General features: G+C 43.7%; 1 protein-coding gene across 1 annotated transcript in view; it reads left to right on the forward strand.

Moving 5' to 3' along the window:
- Window positions 1-2,037: 2,037 nt before the first annotated feature.
- LOC131401276 (nuclear RNA export factor 2-like) overlaps window positions 2,038-26,689 on the forward strand; it is a 29,635-nt gene continuing 4,983 nt past the window's right edge. The window contains exons 1-13 of the mRNA XM_058536416.1: window positions 2,038-2,103; window positions 7,214-7,310; window positions 15,256-15,439; window positions 15,669-15,822; window positions 22,898-22,981; window positions 23,092-23,196; window positions 23,313-23,393; window positions 23,511-23,580; window positions 23,728-23,816; window positions 23,936-24,043; window positions 24,218-24,327; window positions 26,173-26,209; window positions 26,584-26,652. Coding sequence (XP_058392399.1) covers window positions 7,268-7,310; window positions 15,256-15,439; window positions 15,669-15,822; window positions 22,898-22,981; window positions 23,092-23,196; window positions 23,313-23,393; window positions 23,511-23,580; window positions 23,728-23,816; window positions 23,936-24,043; window positions 24,218-24,327; window positions 26,173-26,209; window positions 26,584-26,652 — 1,134 coding nt within the window. The 5' untranslated portion in view covers window positions 2,038-2,103; window positions 7,214-7,267. The remainder of the gene's footprint in view (window positions 2,104-7,213; window positions 7,311-15,255; window positions 15,440-15,668; window positions 15,823-22,897; window positions 22,982-23,091; window positions 23,197-23,312; window positions 23,394-23,510; window positions 23,581-23,727; window positions 23,817-23,935; window positions 24,044-24,217; window positions 24,328-26,172; window positions 26,210-26,583; window positions 26,653-26,689) is intronic.

Here is a 26,689-nt window from a genome sequence, read left to right on the forward strand (position 1 = left end):
CCCCCCACCCTCTTTTGCATTACTGATGTCACAGTTTACCTCTTTTTATATTGTGAGCCCATTAAAAAATTATTGTAGTTATACTTATATTTAATAATTTTGTCTTTTAACTTTTGTACTAAAGTTAAAAGTGATTTATATACAGCCATTACAGTGTTAGAGTGTTCTGAATTTGACTATGTGCTTACCTTTACCAACAAGTTTTATGCTTTCATATGTTATGATGTTGTTTATTAGTATCTTTCTGTTATAACTTAAAGAAGTCTCTTTAGCATTTCTCATAAGGCAGGTCCAGTGGTGAATAACTCCCTAAGCTTTTGTTTGTCTGGGGATGTCTCTACTTATCATTCATTTCTGAAGAACGGCTTTTATGAACAGAGTTGTCAGTTTTTTTCTTTCAGCACTTTGAATGTTTCACCCAATCTCTCCTGGCCTGCAAAATTTCTGCTGAGAAATCTCCTGATAGCTTTACGCTGTTCCCTTGTATGCAACAAGTGACTTTTCTCCTGCTGCTTTCAAACTTCTTTCTTTGTCTTTGACTTCATATTTTGATTATAATGTGTCCTGGTGCAATCTTGTATGGGATGATTTTGTTTAGGGACCTTTGAGCTTTGTGAACTTGAATGTCCATATCCCTCCAATCATTTGGAAAGCTTTCAGCCATTACTTCTACAAATAAGCTTCTTCCCCTTTCTCTCTCTCTCTTCTCCTTCTGGGACACCCATAATGCATATATTGGTTCATTTGATGGTATCTCAAAAATGCCATAGGCTTTCTTCGCTCTTTCTCATTCTTTTTTTTCTTTTTTCTCCTCTGACTTGATAATTTCAAGTGACCTGCCTTTGAGTGCATAAATTCTTTTCTCTGTCTGATAGAGTTTGCTCTTGAAGCTCTCAATTGTATTTTTCATTTCATTCATTGTATTCTTCAGCTCCAGAATTTCTGTTTTCGTCTTTTTTATGATTTTTATTTCTTTGTTGAACTTTCCATTTTCTTCAAGTGTTGTTTTCCTGATTTCATTGAGTTGTCTATCTATATTGACTTGTAGCTGGTTGAATGTCCTTAAATAATTATTTTGAATTTTTTGTCAGGCAATTCATGGACTCCATTTCGATGGGGTTGGTTACTGGAAAATTAGCTCATTTATTCTGTGGTGTCATCTTTCCTAGACTTTTCGTGTTTCTTGAAGTCTTGTGTTGCAGTCTTTACATAAGAGGAAGCAACCACCTCCTCCAGTATTTACTGACTTTCTTCAGGAGAGAAAGACCTTCACCAGTCACCCAGGATAGGAATTCTGGGGGGTCTCTGAGGCCTTTTCTACGGATGCACCCACTCCACTTGTCTTGTTCACTCTTGTGGGGGAGGTGTTATAATTGTATGCTTCTCTCAACTATGCAAAGCCCAGCCACTTGCTGAGAGCCTCCTGTTGATTTTCGTTAGGGCAGTGCCCTGAAGTGTTCAAGGTTATATGCCTTCTCCCAATCCAGCAGAGTCCAGCCTGTTCACTTTGAGTTCTAGTGCATGATCTGCAGAGATTTGAGTGCACCGTCTGCAGGGGTGCAGTGGGGCACTGGCCCTGGGGGGAAGTGGCACATGGAGTGCTGAGGATGCTTGTTGGCTAGTTGGGGGTTCTGTAGGTGATGTGTCCTATGAGGTTTGTGATTGGGCCTCTTGGAAGAGTCTGTGAGGGGGTTAGTAGAGACTGCAGCCCGTTGTCAAATTTGGTGCCCTGTTTGCTGTGAGCCCTTGCCCCTTTTCCCTGCTCCTTGCTCTCCCCAGACTATTCAACCGTGCTCATCCTCTCTATCTTCTGGGTGGGGCAAGAAAGAAGTGGACCTCTTGGGCTGTGTCTAGCACTGCTGGGGAAGGCAAGCACTCACTACACTCTCATTTTACCCCATGGAGACATTGCAGGCCGAGGGAGTCTCTCTCGGCACTGAGCTGTGCAGCCTTGGAAGAGGATTGACGTTTGTCAAGTGAAGCTGTTCTTACCCTTCTGAATGTGTCTATCTTAGAATTTTTTCCTCCAACAGGGTGCTGGGACTTCTCTGCTGCACACTGGAGCTCCCACAAATGTACTCTCATCCATGATTGATTGGCAAAGTAAGTGTTTGTTCAGGTGTATGAGGGCTGAAAACTCCTATTCTGCCAACTTCCTGACGTTAGACTCTAGAACTATTTTTTGAATGGCAAAAAGTAGTTTGAGTGAATAACAAGAGGCAGTCCAGGAAAAAGTTGATTCTCTACTAATCATATACGAATGTGTGAACCACAATTGTTTCCTTTTAATGTTCTGAACATGGAGGGGGTCATCAAAATGTACTGGAGAGTCATATCATCACAAATGACACAGCTCATGAATAAACACCCTATATGGAATCTCTACCTTCTCACATCTCTCTGTCCTCTGCCTGGAAGGAGTTTACATTGTGGATGTAATCTTCTATTTCCATGCCATGGTAGTCCCCAAAGAATGAACCTATTACCTAGAGCTGCTGAATTTTACATTGTGATGGGGGATGGGTGGGCATATTCAGCACTTTGTCAGTGAGCACTACCTGCAACTGTTCCTCTTTTTTCCCACTGCATACCACTGACAATAAAGTTACTTCTAGATAAGTTAATGTATTCCACAAAGGAACAAAGAAAACATGTTTTGAATGCAATTTCCATAACTATACAGCCCTATCTGATGACATCTCCTGTATACAGTTGCTAGGTAAGTCAGTTTTGCTTTCTGAAAGTAAATTCACATAGGACATCTAGTTCAGTTGTACATATTTGTGTTAGAACCAAAAGCATTTGAGTATTTACATTTAAGTTAACAGCATCACAACTATTCTGTTGCTCCCCTTTCCCACTTCTCTGTGTTAGATAAAGCCACTCCTCCTAAATCCACTAGCTCTGACCTCCAAAATGTCTACCACAAAATAAAAAAGATAAAAGAAGGAAAAGTTGTTTCCATTAAATCCTGCCAAATCACAGGCAAGAGAAATGGCTTATCATCCTGTCTTACCTAAATAAGCAGAGTGCCTGATAGATGCAATGCCTAAATTAGACCCCAGACACACAGATCTTTAATCACAGAGTTTTTTCTCTGCCCGTCCTCAATGTCGAGAGTGCTGACAGAGTCCCATTGATGGAACCAAATGTTTTCTGAAAGATCCTAAGAAACTCTTGATAATCATTTCAGAGAAAGAGTGATTGATTAGATTATTGAGTCTGATAGGATGAAAATCTGACTTAAAGAAGAATTATAATTAGAACCCCAGGATTTGTCTTTTTGGTAAAAAAGTTGATCCCCATCACCGTCAGTTGAGCATAGGTGTACTAGACAAAATTCTTCTGCATCTTACACTGTGAATCTGTTCATTTGTTTGTAATGTTAAGAACCAGGTTTCCTGTGACTGTATGTAGATACTTGAAAAATCCAACTTAAAGTTTCTTAATAGGCTCTATGGTAACTAAACATGTGCCTCGATTTTTGTATCCTGAAGTTATGTGTGTCCCACAAATAACTCTCCACAATTACAGGAGACACACTGACTTGCACAAATAGTGTCTTCTCTTACTATTCTTCACTCCAAACATTTTGACTTCCTTCAGTAGACCTAGAACCACAAACACAGTCTCTTGTCTTGACTAAATTCCTCACCTTTGACCGCGGTGGAAAATTTGGTCTGTTGCATTTTCTTCAGCTTATTTACGTAGCCATGGCACATTGCAGAGACCTACCAAAATAATCCCAACACACGTATAGCGTTGTTTGCCTAAGCCATCAAACCAGAAACAGCAGATGAAATTTTTTTTGGACATATAGACGAAGCTACAGTTTCCCACATTAATCAGCAAAAGACATGTTTGTGGAATTGCAATTTAAAAAAACTACAATATATATATTTTCCTTCCCCTTTATCTGTCCTTTTCTGGGGAGGCACAGACAGAATATAAATACAGCAAAATCTGATGAATTCAGATTCCACTCATTTGTAATTGTCGTAGTGTGGGCAAGGGAACAGGTATGATGTTTAAACTTTACCATAGTTCCCTTTTCAGTGTTTACTTAAAAGGGAATGTTTTCAACTAATGTCAAGCATTTTATACACTGCTCTTATATACACATATTCCACATATTAGTGATAGGTTTATATCTATGCATAAAACCTTAATTAGAGGTCGTCAAGTAGACTCAACTTTGACTGGGTCTAATTACTGATAGTACTTGAATTTACTTAAGTGACATTTCAGAGATCTCTCATGATCTCAACTTTTCAGTAACTGGGGCTGGTTTTCCAGGTTTTCTGAATTGGTAAGGCTGAACTAATACTACTCTCTGTCAAGGAACCTGGCGGGTGACCAGAACACAGAGTTGTAGCCAGACTGCCTATAGGCAACTCTTGGTTTGCCACCTACAATATCTGTGACCTCTTAAGCAAGTGATTTAATACCTCGTACTTCTATGTCCTCATTTGTAAGTTTCTGTAACATTACTCACTCTATAGAGTTGCCTCTCTTAAATGAGTCATCCTTTTAAAGTGCTTGGCCCACAGTAATCACTATACATTTTTTTTTTCAAATTAACAACTAAAACTCATTAGACTTGCTTTAATTTCCTTTAGGCTTGCATGGAATTTAAGTCAACCATGCTTACCTGTACCCACTGCTTAGGCTCTTAAAGTAGTGTCTACAGTACGCCCACAATTATGGTTTTTGGGAGGATGTATTTCATTGTTATGTATTAAATTTCATGTGTCATTAGGGAAAAATCACATAAAACTAGCACATTAAACAGGGATGGGATTAGGTAAAGCCCAGGCTTGTGCTGTAGAGGGTCACCTGGAGGCACCAACCTCACAGAGGAGAGCAGGCACGTGGGCAATCTCAGATCTCTGGGTCTCCTGAAGATATTTTCCTGAAACATGCAGATCAGGAGAATTCTACTGTCTTGGACCCTACTATCAGGAAGCTGACTCAGCCCTCCCAAGCACATGATCATTGTGGGTTCCTAAGGCTATGGGTCACGTGGATGCTGCCATCATGTGGACAATACTTATGTGGCAGTCCCACCTTTAGCTGTCATGTCAACACCATGGGCTCTTAAACTCAAAGGTCATGCAGTCTCTTTGGCCCTGTTGTCACTATGGTCATGTGGTAGATCCAGCTCTTCAAGTCACTAGAGCATCCTGAACTCCTAAACCCTGCCTGTCACATGGATCCTTCTCTCATGTGACCCTTACTGGCCACCAACATGTGGAAGCCTAAACCGTTGATGTCACACAGATGACCTACTGCTTAGGGTCATGTGGATGCTATGGCTATGTACACCCCCCATGGTACATGTGAAACTCAACTGTCTCTGCCACGTGAAGATCGTGGGCTACTAAACTCTGCAGATCCACATATAGGCAACAATGTGGCTCCTACCACACGTGGCAGACAAAGCCCTTGCAGTCACATGAGCATTGCAGCTACCGCTAGTGGTCACGTGGATCCTGTGGTCACATGCCAGGATATGATCACGCGAGAGTCAGCTGTCTGAGTCACGTGAAGACTGAGGGCTCCTGAGCCCTGAGGGTCACGGGGATCCCGAGGTCATGCGACCCCTTGTGGTCGTGTAGCTCCGCATAGCCTTCCGAGGAGTGGCCGCCATTAGGAGTGGAAGACTTTAGAACTGCGGTGCGCCCCCTGGCTCAGGTAGAACTTTGGTTAGACTCTGGCTCGCATCCCAACCTTTCCCCCAACTTTTATATCCTGCCGCGGTGAGCAGTAGTCAGGTAGGGGGGCCTGCAGCCGGGACTAGAAGTTTAGTCAGAGAATTGGGTTTTTGCGGGCAGCCAAGTGGCCTCGGGCCAAGGCCTGGGCAAAGGGCAGAGGGCCCGACAGGGGGTTGGGTGGAGGAAGGGGGAGAACTTCTGAATGTGACCTGACTTTCGTACGTCTGGCAGAGAAAGCCTGTGGGTGTGTGCGACCAGGAGCTGTTGTCGGTAGAAAGTGAAGTGGAGGAGGAGAACGTTCTGCCTCGGAGGGTGGGGGGGCGATGGAGGGGGCGGCCGGGGTTCGTGGGCTTGTATGGAATCTCTCAGCAGCTGGGCTCTGGAAGCCCGATGGGACCCCCTTCCCTGCCCCCACACCAGAGCCTTACCCTTGCTTATCACCCTGCCATATTCACTGTCCGTGTGGTGTGATGGCCTCCTCTGACCATGTTCTGATTAAGGACACCAGAGACCTCCTAGATGCCAATTTGTATAGAGGATTTCAAACCGGATCCTAATTTCTGCCACGTATTCGATTTTGTAAAGATTCTCTTTATTCCCTTGATGTATTTTTCCCTCACAAACGTTCTACATGTGCTCAAGCAAGAAGCAAAGCAGGGCCATCCCCTGTGGCCTAGTGGTGCAAGTTCAGCACTCACCACCTGGGCGTGGCGGCTTTGTTTCCTGGTAGCAGTACCGCACCACCACCTGTCAGTTGCCATGCTGTGGCTGCGGCTCACAGAGAGGAACCAGAAGGACTCACAACTAGGATAAACAACCATGCACTGCGGCTTTGGGGAGGAAAAAAAAAAAAAAGGAAGATTGGCAATGGATATTACCACAGGGCGAATCTTCCCCTGCAAAAAAAAAAAAGAAAGAAAGAAGCAAAGCAGAGCTAGAGGGAGATAGAAAGGGGAGGAGGAGGAAGGGGAGACGGAGGGAAGGAGGGAGGATAGGAGAGAGAATTTATTTTCGAGAATTTGATATTTCAGTAAAAGTGTCAAAGTAGCCATGCTGTGAAGATTCAGACTTACTTTCTTATACTTAATTTGAAGTTCACTACTTTTACAAAGTACATCTGGGAGCTGGGCAACAATCTCTTTTGCACTTAGGATCTCTGGTTTAAAGTAGTTCAACCAGACACTATTCGTTTCTGGTTTCCCCCCTGATTTCCTAACCATTGCTTCTTAGACTCCTTCTTGAAAACTCCCTCCTTTCCTTCACTGGGAAAATAACTGAATTTATTTAAGAAAATATTCGGTCAAGTCATAGGTGATACTCACGTTTGGTACATCATGAAAGCGGTATAGAATGAATAAAGGTGAGCAAATAGCAAGATTGTGCTTACATTGATGGGGGATTTAAGTACTGCTTGACAAGTGGTTCAAGAATATTGTCATTTTTGATAGTTTATATTACATGAGGCTTAAATAACACACTTTATTTTTCTCTCATTTCAGCATTTCCAAGTTTGTTCTTCAGAACACTAGGGCCAAGAAACAGCAACAACAAAAATGTACTCTACTTTAAAGAAGTATAGGACAAACAGGACTGAAGGTAAGTGAATTTCCACACAGTAGGAATTTTTTAGAGAATTTAATATGTAATACGAATCTCAAAGGGAGGGATAGTTTCCCCAACTTATATGGGAATGGAACATTTTTCCACAGAGCATCTAGTGTCCTTCATAAAATATTTTGGGAAACCCTGTCTAAACTAAATCCTCTACCACTTTAAAACCTTGTGCCTTTGTTTATACTGAGAGCATTAGAATGTGTGTTTATGATAATTGTAATCTACTCTTCTTTTCATTAAGAAATTACTTATTGCTCTTTCATTCATTTTCTTTTATCTCATTGGCCAGTCTGTCTCCTGCTTAAATCTTTTCAGTTTTTCATTCTTCAGAGATAACCCCAATTTCTAAGCATGTTTCTGATAGCATGGTGGCAAAAATAAGTGCATAAGTGTAAATCATTGGGAACTCTTATCTGTAGCAATAAATATAGTGCCTCCATCTAGAAAGCAAGATACAACTTATCTATCAGGATCAGCAGACACAATGCCTCTCATTTTATACAAATATTCCACACTTCTTCAAAACAGTTCTGTTATTATTATTTAATAATTATAGCTGCCATGTTTTGAGCCTCTATTATATGTCAAACACTGTGATAACCTCGTCATATAAGTTAACTCAGTTAATCTTCAGAAAAATCCTGAGAAGATTTATTTTAATTTACAGATGAGACATCTGAGTCAGGAGAGGCTGGGTTATGCCATGGTAATAGACAATCCCCAAATCTCAGTGGCTTATTCCTCACACCTATTCCATGTCCACAGCAGGTGCACGTGCATCACGGGGTGGTGGATGTTGGGGATCTGAGCAATTCTTATTGGAATGACTTGGAGATCCAAACTGAAAAAGCAGCCACCATCTAGAAAACTGTCTGTCACTATACCTGAGGGGAAGAGGGCCCTGGGGGGTCTCAAAGAAGCATCCATAGGTTCTGGCCCAGAAATAACACGTCACCACCAACCCATTAACCAGCACTTGTCACATACACGGCCCTCCTCAAACAAAGGGGGTCAAGTAAAAATTGCAGTTCTGCCAGGTGCCTGGAACAGGGGAGAAATGGAAACACTTGGCAAACAGCACCACCGACCACTGCGTGATGGAACTGAAACTCAGAGAGATTGAGTGCTTGCCTAAAATCACATAGGAAGTAAGTGACAGAGCCGAGATTTGAATCCAGATAAGTATGTTTTCAAAGTTGATGCTCTTGTTATGCTCCTTTCAACATTGCATGCTATTCTCTTAAATGACATTCATATATATTTATTATAGAGATTCCATTACTTCAACACTCCAGTTCCCTCTTTAATCATCTGATGTTCCAACAGTGGAACTGAATGAACGTGAAGGCATTGGCTAAAAGCAGCATCATTGCTAGCTGCAGGTGTCTTCCAAACAAATGAATGTACTGGACATTTGAGTGTCTGTTATATTCAAGAATAAAAATTAGAAAATAAAACCTGATGGTAGATGAAAGGACTGTTCATTGATCGTTTACTTAATAAAAAATAATCTCATGTTTTTCAACTATTGTCAAGGAAATATAATAAAAATAAGATCAGAGTGAAATTGATAACAGATATGACAGCTCAACAAAAATGCTAGGTGGTAGTACTTTAGAGAGACAGGATAATAAAGAGAAATCTCTGGCAACATGAGTAAAGAAAATTAGAGATAAGGCACAGATAAGCCACTTTGGGAAAGAAAAAGCTTATAGTTACAGCAAAGATTTAAGAGGTAAGATAATATTATGAAAAAGACATGCTGATAAATTTAAAATTTAGGTTAAATAGATAATATCCAGACAAAAATATAACTTTCCATACTGAATAAATAGAAAAATCTTAATGTTATTAAAAGTATTCTTGACAAGGAATACATGAGAAGGCAAAATTATTAGCCAATCTCAATTAGTTACATAAACACAAAAAAGTATAAATAAATTAACAGCAAACTAAATCCAGCAATGGCTAAAACAGGTAATACAGCATGACAAAGTTGTGTCCAAGCATGCAATGCTGGCTTAACATTAGGAGATCCATAATGGAATTTAACACAGAGGGGAATAAAGGAAGGAGGAAAGGACGATTATCACAAAATATCCAGTAAAAAAAGTTAAACAAAAAATCAAACAACCAATCAGGATTAAACAACAACAATAATAACTCTCAGCAATTAATGAAGGAAAGATATTTCTTTAAACTGAAAACAAGTATTAAAAAAGAACAAACTACACCAAACATCACACTTAATAGTGAAACATTAAAAGCATTCCCTTTAAAATCAGAAAAGAGACAAAGATGACTCATGCGACCACTTCCCTTCAGCATCATACTGCGTCTCCTAAGCAGTACAGTAACCCAAAATACATACATACATATATACTACATCAAGAAATAAGTATATACAAGTAAAAATAAACAAAGTGTCAATACGATGGTTAGCTTCATATAAATTCAAGAGAAGCTAAAGAAAATTAAAATTAAAAATAGAGTTTAATAAGTTTCTTGAGCGTAAGACCAATACACACAAAATAATTGTAACAACTAGGAAGTACATTTTTATTCTGAACATATCATTTACGATAGAAAAATGACAACATTCTGTGAAATAAACTGTGAATCGGCTCCCTTGACAACTATTCCAACATTCGTAAACACTCTTACATGCTTTCCTGTTCTATAGAGACTAGAATGCTTAAAACATGAAAGGAAACTAGGGTGTGTGTGCGCGCACGTGTGTGTGCGCGTGTATGTGCGTGACACACACGTTAACCAGAGCCCCTTGCAGCTAGGGTCCCAAGTGGGATCTTGGTTGTATCAAGCATAGGCACCAACCTGAGACTTGGAGATGTAACTGCATGATGTGGGAGCCACGTATGGCTCCATGAGGTGGTCAGCTATGTGTGATGGGAGAGGTCTCTGGGTTGTGTGGAGCAGCCGTAGCGGACGCCTAGGATTCAGTCTCTGTCGTTCATGTCAAGTAGCGGGCAGGCAGCGGTGGTGTTTCAGCTGTAACAGTCCCACAGTGAGAGTGAGCTTCCCCTGGGTGTGCAACATCCAACCCTGCTTTTCTGGCCCTCACAGAGTTTTTGTAAGCTGTGTAATATATTTTATTAACATATCTTATTTTTCTAAAATAACTAGAATGAATTCTGGCATAGGAAAGTGGAAACCTTGATTAAACCAAAATTGGTTGCAAGCATAGGGCCCTGAAGGAAATGGGGCTCTGGGATAGTTTGTGTGACCTGTATGGATCTGAAGATACTAAGGATCCAGTTGACTTGAGAGGATGAAATATTGGTATTCCGTGGCACACAATGGTGAAAGAGTTGTGAAAGTTATCACCCGTGGTCACTTGAATTGAAGTGTCTTTGAAGTCAGTGTGTCAGTGGACCAAGCAGCTGCTGTTAGGGATTCAGAGGACAGTCCACTCCCACGGTGTTGAGACACGTATTGGTGAGGAGGGCATCTTCACCTCTGAAGTGTTGTGATATGGCTGACTTGTGTAGGCCACAGATGAGATGGGAGCTCCTGCCATTGACATGGTCACCCTCAGTTCAGTGGGGAGGTTGGGATCCTGGAGTCACAGGCCAGGTAGAAGCACTTAACCTCCTGGGTCAAGGTGAGTGCTGTTTACCTTAATAGGCAGCAAAGATGGAAGGACAGTCACATTGGTTTGACCTCCAGTAACATTTGAAGGTGGCTAACTGATCAACAGATCCCTTGGATCTTGAAATATCTGAACATTCTCTAAAGTTGCATTTAATCAATGTAAAAATAAATAAAATATAAATGAATATTTATTTATAATAAAATATATGAACATAAAATATAAATAAAACTCTAGATCTGGTGACTTGAGCCATCTTGATGGCAAACGATTGTCCCTTACTCCGTTCCCGCTCCTGACCCATAACACCGTGAATGAATGGACTACTGAAGAAAGACCTTCCAATGAAGTCACAAGTAACTACAGTCAGTCTTCTCCCTGGGCTTAGCCCAAGGGATTTCCAGCCATTTACCACAGATACTGTGCACTTGGTTTAGGACACTTGCTCTAAGCCAGAGCTCAACAAACTTTTCCTGGAAAGGGCCAGATCATAAATATTTGAGGCTTTGCAGGCCTTTTGGTCTCTGATGGAGCTATTCATATCTGCCGTTGTAGAGCAAAAGCTGCCATAGACACAGCATGGGTACGTTCCAATAAAACTTGATGTATGGACAGGGACATGTGAATTTCAAATAATTTTCAGGTGTCAAGAAATAATATTCTTGTTTTGATATTTCTCAACCATTCAAATATGTAAAAACCATTCTTAGCTCAAAGTCAGCAAAATGAGGTGGCAGCCATTCCTAGGGTCTTCTGGTAAGCATCAACCAAAAGCTGATGCTTTTTGACAGAGTGGTTTTCAAACGTGGTTGCACACTGCAATCACATGAAGAGTTTAAAAATGTGGTTGCCTGGGTCTGCCTCCAATTCTGCTCTAATTGTTCTGAATGTAGACTGGTGCTAGTGATTTCTTCAATCTCGCCAAGTGGCTCTAATGTGTAAACAAGGTTGAGAACTACCTGAACAATTTAAATGGTGAGAGTGCGAGTATTTCACAATATTTAAAATCTTATAATTGTGGTTTTAGAATAATAATATTCTAATGTAAATACATATAATATTCCAATAACAATAAATATGTAGTCATGGCTGAAAGTATGAACTAAGAATTTCCATATAAGAAATCTAGTGAGTCTGCCCACCACTGAGGAACTGTTGGTTGCCGCTGGGCAAGTGCTTGTTTACTTGTCACCCCATTTTTTCCCTACCGTAGCAGGGATGCTGTTGCCATGCACTCAGTGGCATAGCAATGATGTAGGTAGAATTCCAAAATGACACAGGAAGTAGCCGTATGAACACTCATGATGTTGTAAAGGATACTCACGACTATTTCTTCGTGGGAGGATCAGCTAGTATATGGTGGAGCCTGAGGGGGAACGCAGGCAGCCTGGGTGACAGGCACTAGCTGCTTTATAATGCTCCTGTTATCGCCTTTGATTCCGGCAGAACAACTGTGAGACAGGGATTGTGTGGAGATGCAAACGCACAGTAAGTGGATATATGTCTGTGCGTGGATGTGGGGTCTCTGGTGCCCCTGTGGCTTTTTATCACATGCCCACTCTCCTGTGAGATTCCCAAAACAAGGCCATGCCTGAGATGGCTCGTGTCTGAATCACCTTGATGAGGGAGGGCCCTGGCCCTGTCCAGGCACCCGACTTAGTTGATCAGTCTGGGGATTTCTGTAGCCGTCAGCTGGCTCACTTGGACACTCCCCCTCAGCGACAGTATTTCTGAAGTAATGTTAGTTCTGGAAAATGACTCTGACTCTTCCTATACGCCATGTGTTGACCAGGTGCCCTTTCTCCTCCCTTTAATATTTGATTTTTTACTTTCATTGATGTACTGTCAGGAAAACGAGTTGGTTGCCTGGCATTCTCCAGTGGTCACCAATAAGAGTCCTCTTTGCTGTTTAGTATCTTTTTGAAGTCATGGCTTTTTAACATGGTGATGGGCTTCAAACCATTATTATATGGCTTTGAGCAGAGGAGTGAAATGATTTGACTCATGGTCTGCTGCCGGGTTGAAAACGGATGGTGAGAGAGCAAGGATGAAAGCAGAGGGACCAGTTGGAAGGTGATATAATCCAGGACATAGATGTCTTGGCTAGGGCGGTAGTAATGGAGGTGGGGAGAAGCAGCTAGATTCTGGATATCCTTTGAGAAAGGGGCCCAGAGCATTTCCTGATCAATTGGATGTGGAGTGTGAGAGAAAGAGAACACTCCAGGCTGCCTCCAAGTTCTGGGGACTGAGCAAGTGGCATTTCTGGGTCAAATGCTCGATTCATGTCGAATTTCACTTCCAGTGCCACACAGGGAAGGTCCCAAAGTTTGTGAGCAGCAGGATTGCCCTGATAGCCGGCCACACAGTGAAAACAATCACTTTCCAGAGGAGTTCATCTGAGGTCTGGTTATAATCACTACATCATGGAGTGATCAGCCATGAACGGACTTTTACTCATAACGGTGCCCTCAGACAACATGGAGTAATTAATGTACAAAATACACAACACACAAGGCTAGAGAACCTTAAATATTATAACCCAAAAGGAAGCTGGTTTCTTTTTTTTTAAACAGTTATTTTAATTTTATTTATTTATTTATTTTTCCCCCAAAGCCCCAGTAGACAGTTGTATGTCATAGCTGCACATCCTTCTAGTTGCTGTATGTGGGACGTGGCCTCAGCATGGCTGGAGAAGCGGTGTGTTGGTGCTGGCCGGGGATCCCGAACCCGGGCCCCCAGCAGCGGAGCATGTGCACTTAACCACTAAGCCATGGGGCCGGCCCTGGAAGCTGGTTTCTAACAGCCTAATTACATGAATAATCCTCTCTCCCCCAAAAGCACTAGGATTATTATCTGCTGGTACAGTTTCACTTGAATGTGGTAAAAATAAAACACCCTTAGTAAATCCACCCATGGGAGACAGAACTGAGACTATGTTATTTCTGTAGATGCCAAAAAACTCTTCCAAATCTCTCCATATGGTGAATTACAAATGTTGGTGGGGAGAGTTTTGGGGACTGGAGGGGGCGCAGTGAACAGCAACACAAATCCTAGGAGTGAATACAGGGTGAAATACAACCAAGTCACTCTGCAAGCATACCTGTGGCTACAGTATCCAATAAAGTAGACATCAGAACAAAGACAATTAATAAGAGACAAAGAGAGGCATTACATAATGATAAAAGGATCAATCCACCAGGGAGACATAATGGTCCTAAATGTGTATGCACCAGACAACAGAGCCTCAAAGTACACGAAGCAAAATCTGATGGAGCTGAAAGGAGAAATAGCCATGTCCATACTTATAGTTGGGCCTTCAACACCCTCCTCTGAGCAAGTGATAGAATTACTAGAGACAACACCAGCAAGGATATAAGAGGTCTGAACAACACAATAAACTAAGAGGATCTACACGACATAAATACAACACTGCCCCCAACAACAGCAAAGTCCAATTTTTTTTCAAGTGTCTATGTGACATTTACCAAGATAGACCCTCTCTTGGGCCATCAAACAAATCTCAACAAATTTAAAAAGAATTGAAACCACACAGAGTATGTTCTCTGACCATAACGGAATCAAATGAGAAACCAGTAATAGAAAGAAAAAAGAAGACTCCCTGAACACTCAGATAAGGTAGTTGATACATCATTCCAATTGGTCATTCAGACCCTTGTTGTAGAAGAGCTAAAGTTAGAAAGAGTTGTCTCCTGAGCTGAAAGGCATGTCAGTCTGAGCAAAAGGAAAGCTCACTCTGGATATTTCAAACAAAGTATTGTTGAGAACAAGGCTGGAGGCTGTTACATCAGTCCCACCTGACGTTAAAGCTTGTCCTACGCTGGCAAAGGAAGGACAGCTTGCTGATTGTTAGTGGAATCAGTTTGGTGGCTGTTTGGATCTGAGAAGTGGGAGAGAGGTTCCCTCCCAGGTACTGGTGTGGTTGTTAGAGAGGCCTGAGAGAAGGCAGGATTCACATGCTTTCCAGGTGTATGGCTGGTGTCCAGTCTAACCCATGGATGCACACACCCCTGTTCTTTGTAAATCCTGCTCCATTATTTAAGAAGTTCAACACCATTTCCCTCTCCCCCTCCTCCTGCTCCTTCTCCTCTAAGATTCCTTCCCTGAGAGTGCCATCTGTCAGATAATGCTGTCCTATCTGGACAGGCAGAGGAGTTTCCTTTCTGGGGTTTGTGGGATTGGTCCCTTAGGGAAGATTGGCACTTTGCTTGCCCTCCCATGGTGTTAGCCTAAGACGTAGTACATGGTAAGTGGACCACTGATGTGTCTTCAAACGTGTATTTTTGTTCCTCTTCTCAGAATACAATGATGGTGGTAGCTCACCTCAAGGAAGAAATAAAAATTGGAGTTCTTTCCGAGGTAATTTTGGCAAAAGGAACCCTCGTTATGAACATGGTGGATATGAGCCTTGGCCTTCACACCGCCGAGAGGATGATGGAAACGTGGTGATGAGGGATGTCCAGGAGGACCCCCAAGTAAGACAGTAAGTGAGCAGGCAGCCTGGTTTGCATGTAGCAGCCCCTGGGACTATGCAGCTCTTGCACTCTCCATGGTCTTTTTCTTCTCTCACTGGAAAACTGAAGAATACTGGAAGTGGAATAATGGTTGAGCAATCCTAATTGTAGTCCTGCTGTCAAAGAGGCAAAGGTGTATAGAAGACTTTCTTAGCATTTATGGCCACCCACTTTCTTTCCACTTCCCGCCCCCTGCAGCACTCCCTATACCATTCGACGCAAAAACAGAAGAGTGAAATGGTATAATGAAGACCATATCCATACGGCTGTGTGGAGAAACAGAAAACCTCTGGAGAGAGAAGTTGGGGGGAACACAAGAGATGGAACCCCAGGAAGCTGGTTCAAGATCACAGTGAGTGTCCTAATAAAAAAATGTATGGAATGTGCAGGAGAGAAAGATCAGGGCGGGTTGTGTTGGTCTCATGTAGAGATGCCAGGTACTTTACTGGGGACAGTTTGTAATCTGTCCTTTTGTTGTTATCTATCTATCTATCTATCTATCTATCTATCTATCTATCTATCTATCTATTTATTTATTTATTTTCTTTACTGTGAAACTTTTGTTGTACCTTGTTTTTTGTCAGTCACCATATAAATGTATCCCTTCACTCCTTGTGCCCACCCCTCAGCCCCCTGGCCTCTGGTAACCACCAAACAGTTCTCTCTGTCTGTGTGTTGGTTTATCTGTTGGTTTATCTTCCACTTATGAGTGAACTCATGTGGTGTTTGTCTTTCTCTTTCTGTCTTATTTCGCTTAACATAATTTCCGGGTCCATCCACGTTGTTGCAAATGGGATGATTTTGTCCTTTTTTATGGCTGAGTAGCATTCCACTGTGTATATATACTACATCTTGTTTATCCATTCATCAGTCAAGGGACACTTGTGTTGCTTCCATGTCTTGGCTATAGTGAATAATGCTGCAATGAACATAGGGGTGCATAAGCCTCTTTGGATTATTGATTTCAGGTTCGTTGGGTAGATACCCAGTAGTAGGATAGCTGGATCATAAGGTATTTCTATTTTTAATTTTTTGAGGAATCTCCATACTGTTTTCCATAGAGGCTGTGGCAGTTTGCATTCCCACCAGCAGTGAATTATGGTTCCTGTTTCTCCACAGCCTCTCCAGCATTTGTTGTTTTTTGTCTTGGTGATTATAGCTATTCTAGCGGGTGTAAGATGATATCTTAGTGTAGTTTTGATTTGCATTTCCCTGATGATTAGCAGAGTTGAACATCTTTTCATGTGCCTATTGGCCATCTGTATATCTTCTTTGGAGAAGTGTCTTTTCGTTTCCTTTGCCCATTTTTTGATTGAGTTGTTTTTTTGTTCAGTTGTGTGAGTTCTTTATATATTATGGAGATTAAACCCTTATCGGATATATGGTTTGCAGATATTTTTTCCCAGCTGGTGGGCTGCCTATTCATTTTGATCCTGTTTTGTTTGCCTTGTAGAGCTTTTAAGTCTGATGAAGTCCCAATTGTTTATTTTTTCTTTTGTTTCCCTTGTCTGAGTAGACATGGAATTCGAGAAGATCCCTTTATGACCGATGACAAATAGTGTACTGCCTAGATTTTCTTCCAGGACTTTTATAGTTTCAGGTCTCACCTTCAGGTCTTTGATCCATTTTGAGTTAATTTTTGTGTATGGTGAAAGAAGATGGTCTACTTTCATTCTTTTGCAAGTGGCTGTAGTTGATTTTTTCTAATAGTTTTCCAATGGATTCTTTAGGGTTTTCTATATATAAGATCATGTCATCTGCAAACAGCGAGAGTTTTACTTCTTTGTTGCCTATTTGTATTCCTTTTATTCCTCTTTCTTGCCTAATTGCTCTGGCCAAAACCTCCACTATTATGTTGAATAAGAGTGGCGACCCTTGTCTTGTTCCTGTTTTCAGAGGAATGGCTTTCAGTTTTTACCTGTTGAGGATGATGTTGGCTGTGGTTTGTCATATATGGCCTTTATCATGTTGAGGTACTTTCCTTCTATACCCATTTTTTGAGAGATTTTATCATACAGGGATGTTGTATCTTGTCAAATGCCTTCTCTGCGTCTACTGAGATGATCATGTAGTTTTTATTCCTCATTCTGTTAATGTGGTGTATCACATTGATTGATTTGTGGATGTTGAACCATCCCTGTGTCCCTGGTATAAATCCCACTTGATCATGGTGTATGATCTTTCTAATATATTTCTGTATTGGGTTTGCCGATATTTTGTTGAGGATTTTTGCATCTATGTTCTTCAGAGATATTGGTCTGTAGTCTTCCTTCTTAGTATTGTCTTTGTCTGGCTTTGGTATGAGGGTGATGTTGGCCTTCTAGTATGTGGTGGGAAGTATTCCATCTTCCTCCAATTTTTGGAATAATTTGAGAAGGATAGGAATTAAATTTTCTTTGAATGTTTGGTAAAATTCTCCAGAGAAGCCATCTGGTCCTGGACTTTTATTTTTTGGGAGGTTTTGATTACTGTTTCAATCTCTTTGCTTGTGATTGGTGTATTCCAGTTCTCTATTTAATCTTGACTCAGTTTTGGGAGGGTGTATGAGTCTAAGAATTTATCCATCTCTTCTAGATTGTCCAATTTGTTGGCATATAGTTTTTCATAGTATTCTCTTATAATCCTTTGTATTTCTGTGGTATCCATTGTAATTTCTCCTTTTTCATTTCTGATTTTGTTTATTTGAGCCTTCTCTTCTTGTTGGCGAGTCTGGCTAAGGGATGTCAGTTTTGTTTATCTTTTCAGAGAACTAGCTCTTTGTTTCACTGATCATTTCTACAGTTTGTTTTTGCTTGTTTGTTTCAATTTCATTTATTTCTGCTCTGATTTTTATTATTTCACTCTTTCTACTGACTTTGGGCTTTGTTTGTTCTTCTTTTTCTAAATCTGTTAGCCATAGTTTGAGGTTGCTTATTTGGGCTTTTTCTTGTTTGTTAAGGTGTGCCTGTATTGCTATGAGTTTCCCTCTTGGGACCACTTTTGCTGCATCCCCTATGAGTGGGTATGGTATATTTTCATTTTCATTTGTCTCCAGATATGTTTTGATTTCTCCTTTAATTTAATCAATGATCCATTGGTTGTTCAGTAACATGTTGTTTAGTCTCCACATATTTGTCACTTTCCTGCTTTTTTTCTTGTAGTTGATTTCTAGCTTCATGGTGCTATTGTCGGAAAAGATGCTTGTTATGATTTCAATCTTCTTAAATTTATAGATGTATGCTTTATTTCCCAACAGATGGTCTATTCTTGAGAATGTTCCATGTGTTCTTAAGGAATGTGTAATCTGCTGTGTTTGGATGGAGAGCTCTCTATATATCTATTAAGTCCATCTCGTCAAGTTTTTCATTCAAGTCCATTATTTCCTTATTGACTTTCTGTCTGGATGATCTATCCATTTATGTAAGTGGGGTGTTAAGATCCCCTACTATTATTGTGTTGTTGTTAACATCTCCTTTTAGGTTTGTTAATAGTTGCTTTATGTACTTGGGTGCTCCTGTGTTGGGTGCATATATATTTATAAGTGATATGTCTTCTTAGTGGAGTGTCCCTTGTATCATTATATTTTGCCCCTCTTTGTCTCTCATTACCTGTTTTATCTTGAAGTTAACTTTGTCTGATATAAGCATGGCAACAACTGCTTTCTTTTGTTTGCCATTAGCTTGGAGTATTGTCTTCCATCCTTTCACTCTGAGCCTGTGTGTGTCCTTAGAGCTGAGATGTTTCCTGGAGGCAGCATATTGTTGGGTTTGTTTTTTAATCCATCCCACCACTCTGTGTCTTTTGATTGGAGATTCAGTCCACTTGCATTTAGGGTAATTATTGATATAGAGGGCTTATCGTTGCTATTTTATCGTTCATTTTCCAGTTCTTTTGTATTTCTTTTGTTGTCCCGTGTGTTTCGGACTACCAATTCAGTTTTGTAGTTCTGTATGGAGATTCTCTTAGTTTTATCTTTATTTATCGTGTGTGACTCTGTTCTGGTTATTTGGTTAGTGTCACTATCAGGTGTTTATAAAAAATATCATGGATGTGATAGTCCATTTTTTGACTTCCTCTTATTCCTTCAGACTAAGTTGATTCGATCCCTTTCCACTTCCCCTTCTAAGTTATTGTTGTCACAACTTATTCCATCTTGTCTTGTGAGTTTGTGTTTAAAGTGATGAGATTATATTTATTTTTGGTGTTTTCCTTCCCTTGATCTTTGGTTTTATAATTAAGTGTTTGCTAATCTGTTCTTATAGAGAGCTGCAATTTTTCTGGTTTTGTCAACCTATTTTCTTCCTTGTTCAAAACTTTGTATCCCTTTTCTCTTTTTTTTCTCAGGCATGAGGGCCTTCTTGAGCACTTCTTGTAGTGGGTGTCTTGTAGCAATGAACTCCCTTAGCCTTTGTTTATCTGGAATAGTTATTATTTCTCCATCATATTTGAAGGATATTTTTGCTGGATAGAGTATTCTTGGTGAAGTTTTTGTCTTTCAGAATTTTGAATTTGTCATTCCACTCTCTCTTAACCTGTAAAGTTTCTGCCGAGAAATCAGTTGAGAGCCTGATAGGAATTCCTTTGTATGTTTTTTTTTTTTTGTCTAGCTGCCCTTAATATTGTTTCTTTGTCATTAGCTTTTGCAAGCTTTAGTACTATATGCCTTTGAGTGGGTCTTTTTGTGTTGATCTATTTAGGAGATCTGTTGATTTCATTCACTGGTATTTCCAGCTCCTTCCCCAGGTTTGGGAAGTTCTCAGCTATTATTTCTTTGAACAAGTTCTGTGCTCCTTTTTCCCTCTCTTCTCCCTCTGGAATACCTATAATCCTTATGCGGGATTTCCTAATTGAGTCGGATATTTCTTGGAGAGTTTCTTCATTTTTTTTTTTTTAGTCTTAGTTCTCTTTCTTCCTCCATCTGGAGCATATCTGCATTACTGTCGTCAATGTTGCTAATTCTTTCCTCCATATTGTCAGCTCTGATGCTTAAGGCTTCCAGATTTGTCTTTACCTCCTCTATTTTGTTTTTCATCTCTAAGTTTTCTAATTGGTTTTTCTTTATGGTTTTAATGTCTCTTGTGAAGAAATTCCTGATTTCATTGAATTGTCTATCTGTGTTTTCTTGTATTTCGTTGAGCTTTTTTATCATAGCTATTTTGAATTCTCTGTCATTAAGGTTATACATTTCTGTGCTTTCGGGGGTAATTTCTGGGTGCTTGTCATTTTCCTTTTGGTCTGGAGATTTAATGTATCTTTGCATAGCACCTGTTGGTGTTGGCTTATTTTTCCTCATAGTGAAAATATCTAGTCCAAGTTCCTCTTGCCACCGCTGGGTGGGGGTCAAGAGCTGTGTATTCTGTGCCCACCTCGATCCGCAGGTGCTCTGATCAGCCTGCAGCTGAGCTGAGGCGTGGCTGAGCTGAAGCCCACCTCAAGTGAAGCACAGCTGAGCGGAGGCTGCTGAGGCTGGAGTACAGGAACAGCTGGGGCTGGAGTATGGGAACAGTTGGAGCAGGAGCACGGGAAGAGCTGGGAGTGCAGTGTGACTAGGCCAAAGCAGCTGGGGCTCAGGTGTCGGTGGGCCGAGGAAGCCAGAGCTGAAGCACAGCTGAGCTTCAGCATAGCTGAGCAGAAGCAGCTGGAGCTGGAGCACGGGAACAGCTGGGGCTGGGGCGCAGCTGGGTGGACACAGCTGGAGCTGGAGTGCGGTTGGGTTGAAGCAGCTGTAGCTGAAGCATGGGTGGGCCAAAGAAGGAGGAGCTGTAGCTGGAGTGCCACTGGACTGAAGAAGCTGGAACTGGAGCACAGCTGGGCTGAAGTAGCTGGCGCCAAGTCAGCTGAGGCCTGAGTGCAGCTGAGCTGAAGCAACTAGGGCCAGGGGGCGGTCGAGCCGATGGCGCTGGGGGAGGACCACAGTCAAGTCAATGCAGCTGTGGGCCATGGCACGGTCGAGCCGATGCAGCTGGGGCTGTGGCACAGTCAATCAGGGGGCAGCTGGGGCCATGGCACAGTCAAGCTGGGGCAGCTGGGGCTTGGGCACGGTCGGACCTGGGCCACTAGTGCCGGGGTGCAGGTGTGCCACTGCCACTGTTGCAGGCACTCTGAGGGGGGCCACTGCCTCTGGTGGGGCCGGGGCTCTGGGTGTCGCTGCCGCTGGAGCTGGGCCATGGGTGCACTGCTGCTGCTGGTGGCAGGGCTCCAGGGGGCTGCTGCTGCTGGGGATAGGGCTCTGGGGAGCTGCCACCTGGTACCAGCATGTGGGCATGCCACCACTGCTGGTGGGGCCGAGGTGTTGGGGGGGCACTGCTGCTGGCACCTAGCATGGGTGCGCCCTGGCTGCTGATGCTCGGGCTCCAGGGAGCCACTACTGGGGGCAGGACGTGGGTGCACTTCCGACACTGGCACTGGGTCTGGGGCTGACCTGCAGTGCTGCTGAGCTAATGCTGTAGGGCCACTGTGCAGAAGCGCCTGGTTGGCACATGTAGGCAGGGGTGCTTACTTTCACCTCCCTGATCCCAGAGGTTTCTCGCTTCCCTGTTGTTCTCTGCTCTCCTGAAGGGCTAGTTTGTTGAAAGTACCCTCACAACAGTTCTGTTCCCTCCGGAGGGAGCCTCCCCATCAGCTGAGAGAGGTCTTGGAGAGCGCTGGTTTTCCCATGGAGGGCTGCCCCTCCCCCCGTTTCTGAGAGCCGCTTGGTCTCAATCTCAGCGTCATAGACCTTGGAGAAGGAAGGGAGCTCCTCTTAACTCCTTACACTTTCTCTGGTGATTCCAGCACCTCAGCCCTCAGGTATATGGCTGCATGGGTGCCTCAGACGTCCCTTGTGTTGTGTGAATAACTTCTGTTGGAATATGAATGTCCTTTCTGTTGTGTCTTAGAGGGGGAAAGTTCAATGGGGGAAGCTCACTCTGCCATGATGCTGATGTCACTCCCCTGTAACCTGTCCTTTTTCGTACAAGGAGTTAACATTCTTGTTCATCTAAGGGAAAATTCAGAGAAGCCATATAAAGGAAACAGGCTGACTGTAGGGCGAACAGAGGAGACTGCTTACAAGCAAAGACGGAAACTACGGCCAAGAAGATGGAGCAGCTCCACAATGGATGTCTCAGTTTGGCTCAAGCTGAGTGTGGAGGATGAGGTGTTGAGTCTCTGGATACCTTGCCTGAGGTGTAAGCAGGGTCTGCACTAGGTAGAATCTCCTGGAACTTTATAAAAGGAAGATCATGCCACCACCTTAAGTTGATTAGTTGGAGGAGAGCTTTGGATGGGGAGAAAAGGAATTTAGGAACCCATATTTGGCACAAAGATAAGAAATGATGTCAGTAGTCCCTTCTTTTCAAATACTTTAAAGCTCAATGGAAGGTTGGAAAAGAACACTGCTGGGTCTGTTCTCCAAGCTTAATTCCATGTTGTCTCTCTTCTCTCCCATCCCTTCTTTTCACCCTTAGATTCCCTATGGGAGAAAGTATGACAAGACATGGCTAATGGATTCAGTCCAGAGTCGTTGCAGTGTCCCTTTCACTCCAGTGGATGTAAGAGAAGATGGTGAAGGCAGAGAGTGGGCACAGGGTAGGGGGAGAGACCTGGCTCAGCAGGGGCCATTGGCCTCTGACACTGTTGCTATTGCTTTTAATCCCCTTAGTTCCACTACGTGGAAAATTGGGCTCGGTTCTTTGTCCAGGATGCTGGCGCTGCCTCTGCACTGATGGATATCAGCTACAAAATTTGTGATAACGAGAACCGAAAGGTGTCTATTGAGGGCATTACCTGTACCCAGTCTCAAGGGAGGAGGACAGTCCAGGGGCCGGTTGTCATCTTTGGAATTAGAGTTCCTGGTGCTTAATCCATCTCTCCTTCCTGCAGATATCTATCTTGGTCAGTCCCTCTGCTGAGCCCTACTCTGTGCGGTATAAGTTGGAGCCTGAAGAAATGGAGCAGCTAAAGGTAATGCAGACTGAAGGTACACTGTGTGCCCACAACTAGACCCACTTCTTCACCCAGCCCCCGATTTCCCTATCACCACTACAGCCTCAGAGTGGCTCTCTCCATCTCTCTCTGCAGCTGACCATGAGCAAACGATATGATGTCTCCCAGCAAGCTCTTGATCTCCAGAGGATTCGCTTTGACCCAGGTATTGCTGACAGCAGTAATTCTAGGGCAGGTGAGGGCAGAGAGATCTGCGTGGGAGGGAGATTTAGGGCTGGTAACGTGGGGAGGAGTTGGTGCTGGCAATGGACCCCACTCAGCCTTCTGATTCTCTCTTCTTGGCTTTCTGAAGACTTGGTGGACCGTGATATTGATATAATCCTGAATCGGAGAAACTGCATGGCTGCCACTCTGCAGATCATCGAGAAGAATTTCCCCAAGGTGAGGCCTTAGGCTTAGTGCTAATATTATGTAAGGGAGTGGAACGGATGGGCTGGAGGGCAGATTTGTCTCCCAGGCCCTAGATAGTAACCATCACTCTAACTCTTCATCCTCACAAGCTGTTGTCTTTGAACTTGTGCGACAACAAAGTGTACCGGCTGGATGGCCTGTCTGACATTATACAGAAGGCCCCCACGGTCAAGATCCTGAACCTCTCCAAAAATGAGGTGGGAAGAGGGAGCCAATCAAAGTTGGTTGAGAGTGGGTGGTGGTGCTCATCAGAGTGATGACAGGAGGCAGGTGAAGATACTTGTGGGGAGAGTCAGGGCTGGAGGTGCAGGGGCCTGGGTGTCTCTCTTTCCCTGAGACTCCTTTTCTCATTTCCTCCCCATATTTCTCAGCTGAAGTCAGCCAGGGAGTTGGACAAGATGAAAGGGCTGAAACTCGAAGAGCTGTGGCTGGAAGGGAACCCCTTGTGTGACACTTTTCAAGACCAGTCCACCTACATAAGGTCAGTGTGGACCCCTGTCATGCTTCCTGGGGACTTTCACCCATAGGAGCCTGAACGACCCCCGACAATGCCCCTCCTCAGGAGGAGGCAGCATTGGTCCTCTGGGAGGACCACAGGCCATCCCTTCTCTTTTCTGTGTCCCTCATCTGTGCTAGGAGGGCTACTTTCCTTCCTCTGACCAGCTCACCTCTTCAGGTGCTCTGGGGACTGTTTCTCGACTTTGCACCTAGCTTTCTCTAGCATGCTCTCCCAAGAGCGTGCTCCAGGCAGCAGGGCTCCCTCTACTCACGAGGACCAGGAGTGACCAGCCTTGAGCCAGATGCTGGTGCCCTAGACTGAGAAGGGTCCTCCAGACCAAGGTCTCATGCTGACACAGGCCTTCCTGCCTCTGAACCAGTATGGAATTTGCTTCCCCTGCCCTGAGAGGGGTCCTCTTTCCCTTGCTCCAAAGGGTCTCCCCTCCAATCCCAGGCTGCCATGGGGGTTTCACTGCCCCATGCCGAGGTCCAAGGCCCCAGCTGGCTTCTGTCGTGACGTCCGTTCCTCTGGCGCAATGCCAGGAGCTGCGTACTCCTTGGGAGAAACCTGAGTTCCCTGAGTCAAGGGGCCAGAAGTGGGCCACCGCGAGTGAGAGGGCTCCCTGATGCAGGAGTGGAGGGCAGAAGGCAGAGGTGGTTGAGGAGACAGAAGGACAGGCCTCTCAGGGGCAATGCTTCTCCCTCCATCCACACATCACATCATCCTGCCTGGTCCTTCAGAAGAGCCCTGGGTCACCCAAGATGGGTGTGATTCCTCAGACAAAGAATCGACTAAGACAGGCACAGGTGCACAGGGGCCATCAGGAGAGAAGGCAGTGATCATAAGAGGGGCCACAGACCTGCAACCCCATGCTGAGCTGGGGCCTGACCCTTGCCTCCTTCTGGGGAAGGTCTCCTACCCCTGGGGCTGCTCCCTTTCCCATTCCCAGCTCAGACTGAGTTCACACAAGTGACAAAGTGTTAACCAGTATCCAGTGGGCCCCCAGCCCAACAAGTGCATGTTTTCCATTTCTATCTTGAGTCCAGGGCCAGGCAGGGCAAATGAAAGAAAGGGCTGCAGCAGGGGAGACATTACCCCTTTCTTCTTTCTTCTTCCTTGACCTCAGCCACCATGGCAGAGCTTCTTTCCCTCTCCTTTACTTTCTCCCTCTCCTTATCTCTACTCCCCTGTGTCTTTCTCATCTCTCTCCTCCTACCTTCATTCCCTCTCTGTCCACATCCCCTCCTTTTCCTTCCCTGCCTCCTGAGCCCAGCCTCACTCACCTCCCTGCCCCAACATGTGGGGCCACTTATGGGTGCTGTCTTGGTCCTGGCAGAATGCTGTACCCTCAGTGAGGTAGTAGAGCCCAGGGCTCCCACCCCATTCCCACTTCTCTCTGGAGACTTCAGTGGGGACTTGGAGGAAAGAAGGGAGGCAAGGAGGAGAAAGAATCCCTGGAGCCTGGGCTCCAAATGCTATGTCATGCATGGGAAAGGAATCAGAGCACTCTAGGTGAGAGCTACGAAGGAGGAAGGAGAGGGATGCAGGGAGGGAGGGACAAAGGGGAGGGAGGAAGGGATTATGAATGTGAAGCTGTGGAGAGAGGTGAAGAGACTATACCTTTCAGGCAGTCCATATGGCAGATGCTCCTTGCTCAGCAGGGAAGTGGACCCAAAACCCTTAAAATCAGAGACTGAGGTGGGAAAAGGGGGCTTCTGGATGGGCAGAAGACACTGGGCTCTGTTTATGGTATCTGTGTTTTAACTCAAAGTAAGCATTGCAACCCCAAACTGTCAACCACTTCTTTCTATTTTTGGTTTTGGACAGTGCCATCAAGGAATATTTCCCTGACTTGTTACGCCTGGTAAGTGCCTGCATTCATCGTTGTCTCTTACTCACATTGATGACCTCCACACCTGCCCTAAAGCCCTTTAGGTCTCGCCTAGATTATACGTTTGCATCAGACCCTTATCCACTTTAGGGGACATGGACTCCTGAAAAAGACGTGAATATGCCCTCTGGAAAAATGTCCATACAAACAGACACACGTTGCATATAACAGTAGAAACTTCCAGGACCTCATGATGAAGACGCCCACTGTAGTCTTGCCCATGGAATTTCCAGGGCCCGTTCACACGTGACCTCTGACCCTCACCCTCTCCTGGGCCCATCCTTTTGCCTGATCACCCAGGGCCACCTCGCTGGTCTGCACTGCTGACTTCCTCTTCCCTTCTCCAGGATGGCCAGGAGTTATTCCAACCAATTGTGGTTGACATTGACACCCCCTACTTAATAAAGCCCTGCAAGGTGAGGAAGAAGGATCAAACAACATGTGAGGTATTAC

Source organism: Diceros bicornis, chromosome X (genome assembly GCF_020826845.1).
Source record: "Diceros bicornis minor isolate mBicDic1 chromosome X, mDicBic1.mat.cur, whole genome shotgun sequence".
Classification (NCBI taxonomy): Eukaryota; Metazoa; Chordata; class Mammalia; order Perissodactyla; family Rhinocerotidae; genus Diceros; species Diceros bicornis.